A 10,180-nucleotide genomic window follows, 5' to 3' on the forward strand; every position below is an offset into this window, starting at 1 on the left:
TTTATCCGAACGAGCATTATGTTGCGGATCAGAATTTCAAATTCCCTCCCCCAGAAAGTTTTACTTTAAAATGAGCAGATTTCCTCTCCACACTTCTTCAGAGTAGGCCCTATTCACATGAGGTTTAAAAAAGCGTGGCGCTAAAACCTATGGCATGAAAGATAATTTCAACCTTACGTCTACCGCTCAGCGCTTAATATTGAAAACAATAAAAAGAGTTTTAAATGCAATGTAGGTATATATTAGGGATAAAAATTTCTAAGCTCATTTAACGGACGTCGTTAACGCTCTTCTTCTCTTCCCTGGCTTTCACAGCGAAGTAGGACGTGGGCCATGGAGGCCGCAAAGACTACGCAACAACAGTCGCGGGGCGTCTCCTAAGGAGACTCGAACCTCAGACCGGCTGTGTGCTTGTGGAAAGGAGAGAGAATGAAAATGAAATTGAATTGCATTGGGACCTCAGTGGACAGGCACCCTAATAGCACTTTTCTGTTACAGTTTGATTGTGTTCAAGAATATCTGCCTAATGATGTTGGGTCTTGTCCTATGCGCCGGAGCAATATACTCTTATGATTAATTAAAAAATATTGTAATATTAGGTGTAGTTAAGACTAATGTTTTCGTTAAATACAACAATAAAATATGAAGATTGATTTTGAATTTTATTTGCTGAATAGCGACATCTAGTATGCAACGTTTGTACTACTATCAAACCAAGATGTAAATCTTAGCGGGTCAGTTTTCGTATTTAATCTGTAGAGCTACTTTGTTAATGAAACAATAGGGTTATTGATTGTAACTAAAATATGAAATTAATATTTTTATTAAATAAGAAGTATTGAGTACCTACGTATTATGGATTTTTTTTTTTGAGAGGAGGAAATACTGTTACGTATTTACGCCCCGGAACGGGGCGTAATATGTCGGACTCGAGTGTCCGCGTAAGCGGACGCTCCATACCGACTAAAACCTCCTCTGTGCTGTTAGCAGCCCTGGCTTTCACAGCGAAGTAGGACGTGGGCCATGGAGGCCGCAAAGACTACGCAACAACAGTCGCGGGGCGTCTCCTAAGGAGACTCGAACCTCAGACCGGCTGTGTGCTTGTGGAAAGGAGAGAGAATGAAAATGAAAATGAAGATGAAAAGATGAGAAGAACACACTCACCGGCGAGTGTGGTGATGTTTAGTGTAATGTATGTAAGTGTGTGTGTATGTGTTTATGATTGTATGTATGTATGTTTGTATGTGTGTAAGTAGTGTAAATATTAGTGTGCATGTATGTTTGTGTTTGTGTCTGTTTGTGGAGTGTGTTTGTGGTTGTGTAAGTGGTGTATGTCAGTCCGTCAGTCAGTCCGTGTGTTAGTGAGTGTAGTGAAACGATTACAGGACGAGAACTAACGTCTCGTCGGGTATCAAAACAATGTGTGGTGTATCTAGGGTGCGGGCCGCTGGCCATCGTCAGAGTGACGAGTGCCAGTGGTTTGCGGTGGTTGACCGCGCCTACGCCTGCGAAGGCGGTGTGTGCGTGTCTATGTCGGTGTTTGTGTGGGTGTCGCGTTCGCGATGGTGATGTCGTCATCCGGGTCTACCGTTACGTGTCTGGGACGTCTTATTGGGTTAAGATTATGGTGAAGGGGGGTGTACCCGCATGCCTTCCTAACCAAGATGTTGGGATGGTTAGGCGCCTTGTCAAAGAAGCGTCGCGAGATCTCTTTAAAGTGTTGAGCTATCGTCGGAAGCTCTAGGTCGCGGTGAAGGTCAACGTTTCGGATGAACCACGGGGCTCCGGTTGCCATGCGCGTGAATTTATTTTGAACTACTTGCAAACGACGTAAGTAGCTCGGTCGGGTGTGCGCGAAAACGACGCTTGCGTATGACAGTATGGGCCGTACGATGGTTTTGTACAGCGTCACTTTGTGTTTGAGCGGAAGTTTGCTTCGCCCACACATAAGTGGATAAAGGCGACTGAGGACAAATCGGGCTCTATTGCATACCGTATCAATATGTTTCTTGAAGTTCATATTGCTGTTGAACGTGACTCCTAAGTATTTGTAATCCTTCACCCACGGTATGGGTGTTTCATACAATTTAATGACGTCGGTCGGTCGTTTTTTAGCGCGGATGCTATTCGCGTTACCGAAGAGTACCGCTGCACTCTTGGTGGGGTTCACTTCAATCCGCCATTTTCTGAACCAGTTGCCTAGTTCATCGACGGCGGCTTGAAGTACTTTAATGTTCCTGCTCAAGGTTGAGCGGTTCAATAGAGCGGAGCCAAAGTAGAGTGCCGTATCGTCAGCGTACTGAGCGAGCTGGACACTCGGAAACTTGGGAATGTCGCTCGTAAAGAGCGGTATGTATTATGGATCTTGTCAACACTATTTTGTTTATTACATTTTGTTCTACAAAACTAAATGGAGTAAGTCTACCGAAGAAGAAAAAAATATTTGTATATTAATTTTAACACATTTTTCGTATACTGCCATCTATCATAATAGGGGCAAACTGAACACAACAATGTTTCAAAATAACGTGATATGCTTAACGAGTACCAAGAATAAACAAAAGATGTCAGTATTTAGGAGTTACTAAAAATACATTACAATAACAGTACAGTTACTACTATTTCCGCGCCAATTGGTTAATGCTGCTGAAACCAGAGTGGAAAATAAAAAAAAATATCTACGAAATAAACATCTACTTAGTCTGGCCATAAATACTGTTACAATTAAAAATAAACAAAATATTACATTTGAAATTGGAATCTGTCATTTTTATATGATTGTTCATTGAGTTTTCTCATTTTGGCACCAATACATTGTAAAATATTTTGCGATATTAAAATGGAATGGGGTGATAAAGAGAACCGAATCACTGTAATTGCATTACACAAAGTAGCTATGGAGCCAATTACAATTTTTAAAACTCTCCATTCGCTTGGTATTAGTAAAATGTTTGTGTACCGGGCTATTAATAGGTAGACCTCCTCTGTTTGGGACAGAAAAAGATCTGACCGTCCACGTAGTGTTCGTACGAAAAATGTGGTCAAAGCAGTAAAGGAAAGAATTCGAAGAAATCCTGTCCGAACCATTTCGCGTATTTTAAAAGATGACTCAGGACTTGCAGCTTATAAGAGAAGTACTGGTCATTTCTTAAGTGATAATTTAAAAAAGAATAGGGTGGCAAAATCGAAACAACTACTGAAGCGGTACGCAAAGGGAGGTCACTAAAAATGTTGTTTACTTGACCGTAGTCATGCTCAAAAGTCTAAGGAAGCTTCTCAATTAGTCGACAGAGTGCAACGTGGGCACTATCCGACTTCAGTGATGATTTGGTGGGATAGTAGCTATAAAGGAGTGACTGTGCCATACTTTTATGAAAAGACAACGGCACACGTGTATCAAGATACCACTCCTGAGTAGGTAGTGAAGCCCCTTTTCAACACCATGTTCAATAACCATGAATGGCCCTTCCAGCAAGACTCGGCGCCGGGTCATACAGTTCAATCTACGCATTCTTGGTTTCTAAAACGTACGTTTTGGACTTCATCATAGCTGAAGCTTGGCCGTCGTCTAGTCCAGATCTTAATCCACCGGATTATTATTTATGGTCAGTTTTAGAGAGTACGGCTTGCTCTAAACGCAATGATAATTTGGAGTCCCTAAAACAATCCATACGATTGGCAGTGAAGAATTTTCCCATGGAAAGAAAGCGATTCAAGAGAAAAGTTTATACATATTTATATTACATGCATAATATAGAAAAGAAACACTGATAAGAGGTTTCTAATATGATGTCATCAATGCACGCATTTTTACGCTTACACTGCAAACGCTGGCTGAACTCTATAAGATAATTTTTTTTATGGAATAGGAGGACAAACGAACGTACGGGTCACCTGGTGTTAAGTGATAACCGCCGCCCACATTCTCTTGCGACACCAGAGGAATCACGAGAGCGTTGCCGGCCTTTAAGGAAGGTGTACGCGCTTTTTTTTATATTAAATTTACTATAATATTATACATAATATTAAAAAAATTCGTAATATTCTATGACTATCTCTTTGGGATACGTCATAATCATCGGATACATTTACTGAACAAATAGTTAAGCTTAAGAATGTAACCCTATAATTAGTTTCTGATACAGTGTTCTTAGGAGTTACAAGATTAGATTAGATTCTAAATTACAATGGGGATATTGTAATATTATAACATATTGTAAAATTGTTATCTGAATTAAGTTCAGCTTCCTACGCCTTTTAAATAAAGCAACAATCGGATATATTATAGCAATGGCTAGGTATGTATATTTTGCGTATTTCCACAGAATTAGGTGTTACAGTATTCTCTGGGGTATTGGAAGTCATAACTCATAACGAAATCTGTTTAAAGAAATAAATATACTTACAATGCCATCAGAATATATCTATCAAAATATGAGGAAATAAATAGTTAGAACTTAAACACTTGATATAAATATAAAATTGCCATACCCAGTTTTAAAACTAGTAACGCAAATAAGTCAATGTTAGGAAATTCTGTTAGATACTATAATAAACTCCCCACGACCGTAAGAATCCATGAAAACACGGTCCGGTGTAGAACTACTAACGGTTGACGGAAAAAAAATCGGATGACGGAAGCCGTATCTAGTGCTATCTACCACAGAAATAGTTCTACGACTACTTCGGGCCGTTCACGGATACGGATCGGATTCGGATCGGACACATTCCTATAATTTATGTCTCGTACGAGTGCACTCTGAGAGTACCCAGACAGTTAAATAAACAGTTTAATGAAATATACACTTTAAATAACCGAAATCTGTAACTCTATGTATTTTTGAAATTTCAAAGGCGGTAATATATATTATAGATATAATACCTACAGCACGTACATACGCCGAGAGTTCGGAATAGTTTTAACCTTCACTTAATATTGTAATGGCGAAATTATGGAAGCATCAATGTCTCATGGTGGCAATAATTAAAGCGTAGGTCAGAATCATCATTTATCACAATACACTTCTATTGTTCCAATTTATTTCAGCTGTTTTAAACGTGTATGTACCCAAGGCTGCGAGATAAGACATTTAATAGTATAATTAGCATACATACATAATAACATGCTTACAACTACAAGAAACTGAAAAAAATATATTTGAATAATTCGTCAAAGCTGACTCACGAACGAATCAACCGATTTTCACCGGCTTGGTGGCAATTGACGTGGTTTTTTGATGTTAAGAGCTGGAATCAATCGGTAAAGCTATTAAAAAGTTCTTCCAAAAAAATACACAAAAAAAATTCGTTGCTTGTATTTGTCTAAGTTTGGCAAGCCCTTTCGAATGGTGCCAACCGCGATGAAATGAGTCGAGACGTTCAAAAGTTTTAAGAGGTTTACATATATCCATACACACACACACTCATACATACGGACATCATCGCGCTAATAGTCAGAAAAGCTTTCGAGATCTGAGTCGATTTTCAAACAACGGGGTAAAACCAGTAACAACCGACTTGGAAAACAATGGCTGATATAAAATTATCAAGAATATATTGAGAGGTTAAAAATGTTTATTAATTTATTTTAATTATTTAAAAAAAATCATAAGATGACTAACGATTTTTAGGATCTAGGTTATAAATGGCAGAAATATAAATAACCATATTTTATCGCACAAGGCTGTTAATATCTGCTATCGGGTATAATGTTAGTACTTACATACGCAACAATGTTGTTATGTGGTTATTGAAATGACATAGTAGCCAATATCATAGCATATCTAATTGAAGAGTCTTACTTAGTAACTATTTGCTTTGAGTACTTTTTGAGTACTTTTATGTATTCTTTGTTTATCGGACAAAAACGAATCCAGGTATTCTCCAAGAGTGTACAAAGTTATTATTGAAAAATATCCGAATCTTGGCTATTCTGTTATGAAAATCAATGGAACCAATCCACAGAACAGAAGAGCTGATGTCTTTTACCTGTTCTGTGAATAGATCAATGAGATTCTATGAAATTACCACATCCATTACCAAAACGGCTAATGCTAATGACTAAAAAAACTATTTTTTTATATTTTTTTGGATTTTTGGGTTCACTCGCTTCCCCATTACAGTCAAACTGTATACAGGGCACTGTTTCTACATAACGTCCGCAATTGTCTTAGTAGATTCGGGAGTGGCGATATCTGTTTAAGAGAAACATATAGATCTAAGGTACCTAAAGTATAATGTATACTAAAAAGTATTTTTTCTACGAAATTAAAATGATTAATATCAATTAAAATATAAAATAAAATATATCAAATAAAATATAAATAAAGAAAAAAGAAACTAAAGAAACTTGCAGCTCATTATTTTAATAGATTTAAGATTCAATTTTAGGTCACCTGCGCAGAACCAGTCAAGAACCATGCGTTGATATCTTCTATATAATCTGATATACTATAATAGTAAGGCTTGACAAATAATTTTTAATATATTTCTCCTAGGTATTGTATTATTCCATGATTGATTATCAAAAACTATAAATCTTAAATATCCTTAAGGTTACGTGTTAAAACGTAAGGTAAGTTAAAACGTAAAGTTAGCTCTATCAAACGTATTACAGGCCACGTACAGTTTATTCTTTCTTTTTTAAATTGAATCTACAACATTAACAAATGGCAACAGGAGACTTTCGACAATCGATAGGTAGTTCTCTCTACAACGCGATAGAGTGGTTCCGCTTTATAGGAGCACGCGTCATAGCGATAGCGCGTTTAACGACCTCGTTATTCGTTATAATAATAATTAACCACAATTCGTAAAAAGTATTTCGAATTGTTTGCCTAGTGTTACTATTTTATTAAGGTTTTTAAAACACAAATTTAATAAAATAATTTAATTTTGTAATAACACAATAAACACCTGTGCAAAGGCACGCGAAGCTCATTATGAATTGTACAAATAATTATAAATTTCACAGTACAGAAATATGTATGTAGGAAATCACCGCGTTATATGGGGCGATGAGCGTGTTAGACGGCCAATTAACATCGCGTTATATCAAAATGCGTTATAAGGATGATGCATTATATAGCTGATTATTGTACTTCCAAAATTGTTCAAATATAAATATTAGCCTCCAATTCTAATTATCATCTTTTGACATAGGCTTTATTATTAATTTCCGCTATAACAACAAATAAAATCTTCTACGATCGGAGCCTTTGGTGCACTTTCACTTAAACTTGGTCAGTTTTTGTTCGTTTTAATAGTACGGAACCATCAAAGTAAATAAATGACTAGTAGAACCACGCGGTACACACGAGGCACGTGAAGAGCAATTATGAATATCGATAAAGTATTGTTTGGAGTGTCGTTGGTTTTATTGTCGCTAATATAAAGAATACTTGTCATAGTTAAGATTTTTATTGGCCGCGACATCAACTACAGACTGATATATGTTAGACATTTAGTGGAAAATAACAGTCAGAAACCTTATTAACTTTAATTATAGGTAAAGGTAGTCTCACTATGTTAATTAAATATTAATTTAAACAATATGAGGGCAGCGCAGGACCGGTCATCGTTGAGATCATTGAGGGAGGCCTTTGTCCAGCAGTGGACGTCTTCCGGCTTATAAACATGATGATGAAACGAAGGTGCTGAGAAAATCGGTGAATCTAAGAATTGTGACGAATCAGTCTGATTGTGTCAGCAGATTTTTCAGAGCAGCAGTTTCTCCCATGTTTGAAGGGGCAGTTGTCGCTTAAATACATGTAACTATGAACTTAGTCAACAGTGCCCGGTTATTTCGGGTATGATCATACGAAAGTAATTCATTCAGACAGTATCCTGGGTAGTTTCGGTTGGGCTGGGTTATTGGCATGGCATCCTATATTTGTGAGAAGAGTATTTGGGTCAGGTTTTTAAGGCAAATAGCTTGATCGCAGAATTATCCTTGCTGGAACTATTCTGCTCCTTGAGGCACTGAAGCGTTATCTAATAGAATATGCAATTATTCTTAAATTTAGTACACCGCGTCGTGAAAACAAGTAAATTAATCCATACTTTTTTTGTACGTGGAAAAAAGAAAATTCCTTGAAGTGAATCTTCATTTCTTACACAAATTAAAATTAAAATAAAGTTTTTGAACGATGCGGGGCTAGAACCCGCGGCCTCTCGCGTTCCGTGTTTTGTTCTCGAATTTAATTTGTGTCATTTACCCCAGAAGTGAGAGATAAAAAAATTACGCATTGCTTAGATTTGAAAGAGCGACATCTCAATACAATTTCCTAATAATGCAAAATTGGGGTTGAGCAGATTATCAACTGTAAAGTAGATCCTGTAGATGAAGCCACAACCTGAGAGTTGAACAAAGACATATCGAGACTTATGAACTTTACGTCACTCGAACGGTCGACTCTGTCGAAGAGCGCTCGTACGGAACGCGATCTGACCCACATTGTTCATAAATATTGCTTTCAAATTTAAGTTTTGTATTTAATCCCAACGTTATCACAAAAAAAAAAAACAAATTGTCTTCATTTCTTATCCAAAAAATCTTGTAGAGATAAGAAAACCAGTAGGTGCGAACATTAATCATATGATGAATATTAATGTTTCTTTCCGAGTAGTGGATGTTTAAATAAATTTATTTTTATATCTATTTTTGTTAAGGTATATGAATTATTTTTAATATAACGTTGTCTGGAAAGCATAGTACAGGCCTTAGATAATTTATACGTCTAGATAGAGTCTCTTGTTCTTAGAAAACCGATAAAAACAGGCCAGAAATATTAGTTTAGCGTGCGTGACAAGCTACGTCTTACACTCGCTATTTGTATGACACTTTGTGTTAGTGTGCGTGAATTGCTCAAAAAAGAGGGTAGTTGTAAAGTCTATTTTTATCGGTGTTTTCACAGCTGTCATAAGACTATGACTAGACATCTACATGTATAAATAATCTAAGGTATATGCCTAATTCTTGCTCTTTTGTGTGATAGTATATTAATTATAAATACGGTTTGATCCCGTATCTACTGATCCCTTGTAAAACAACAACAGAAACATTATAAAACATAATCATTTGAATTATCGTTAAGAGACCACGTAATTAAATATTATATAAATATGTTTGTTGCATCACTTTAAATAATATTATATTGTAATTGAAATGATTTGTAAAACGATGAAAATGTGTTAAAAGGGTGGCAATGAGTTTCTTGCTACTTCTTCTCATTAGCTCAACCCTTTACGAATTAGCAGTAGATTTCATAATATTTTTTTTTTTGATATTCATAAGTGTCGTTTCCGTGGCCTACATGAATAAAGTTATTTTGATTTGGGTTGATTTTGATTTATTATTTTTTCTTCTGACGGTACAGGCAGTCATATGGTGGAAAAATTATTCCTCGCCTAGTTGATACGATACTTGCCCACTAAATGTTGTTGACTAGCTGATACTTGTGACTTCGTCTGCGTACTCACATGACTGAGCATCTAGTGCTAATAAAAATCATTGATTATTAAAACTTTAATAACTTTATATGAAATGAAGATATCGCAATATTTTTTTAGTCAAGTGTCTAATGAATATAACTTAGAAGACTTAATGGAAATATATCCGTTACTTATGTTATGTATATGTTACTTTTCCGTGATGCACGTACGAATGACAACCTCTATCATTTTATTTTTAATGATGTTTAAATGGCTAACCAGCCAACTGATAACAACTTTAAATTGATTTTATTATTGTTTCTCTTTTCATTTACGGCCATTCCCAATATTCAGTCTATATCTTACTTGAGAAAAAAATCGTAACTATCGTTGAGTTTTCTGTCCCAATAAACTTATCGATGATATCTCACCTTATCCGTAAACGCTGTCTGTCAATGGGACGACGTATAGCTTACCAGCGATAGAAGCTTGTATGGAAATTGCAATTTACGCTACCCAATATAAGGCGATAAGAATTACTTATCACTATATTCACAGCTAATTACTGACAGTAGAAGATAGTAATTTATCTCCATCTGTAGATAGTATATTTGGAACGGTCGTTAGAGGTACAGGCACCAACAAAGAAAGAATTAAGAAGATTGTATATATAATAATAATAATAATCATTTATTTCGTCTACATTCAATTTAAGTACAATTTGCAAACTTACAAAATAGTGTTAGAA

The 10,180-nt window shown here is 36.1% G+C and overlaps 1 protein-coding gene across 1 annotated transcript in view; it reads left to right on the top strand.

The window, feature by feature from the left end:
* The window catches only part of LOC126973047 (uncharacterized), a 34,744-nt gene extending 24,750 nt beyond the window's left edge, over positions 1–9,994 (top strand). Inside the window, exon 7 of the mRNA XM_050820167.1 lies at positions 9,991–9,994. Within this exon, the coding sequence (XP_050676124.1) occupies positions 9,991–9,994 (4 nt within the window). The remainder of the gene's footprint in view (positions 1–9,990) is intronic.
* The last annotated feature ends 186 nt before the right edge of the window (positions 9,995–10,180 follow it).

Source organism: Leptidea sinapis, chromosome 2, assembly GCF_905404315.1.
Source record: "Leptidea sinapis chromosome 2, ilLepSina1.1, whole genome shotgun sequence".
Lineage (NCBI taxonomy): Eukaryota > Metazoa > Arthropoda > Insecta > Lepidoptera > Pieridae > Leptidea > Leptidea sinapis.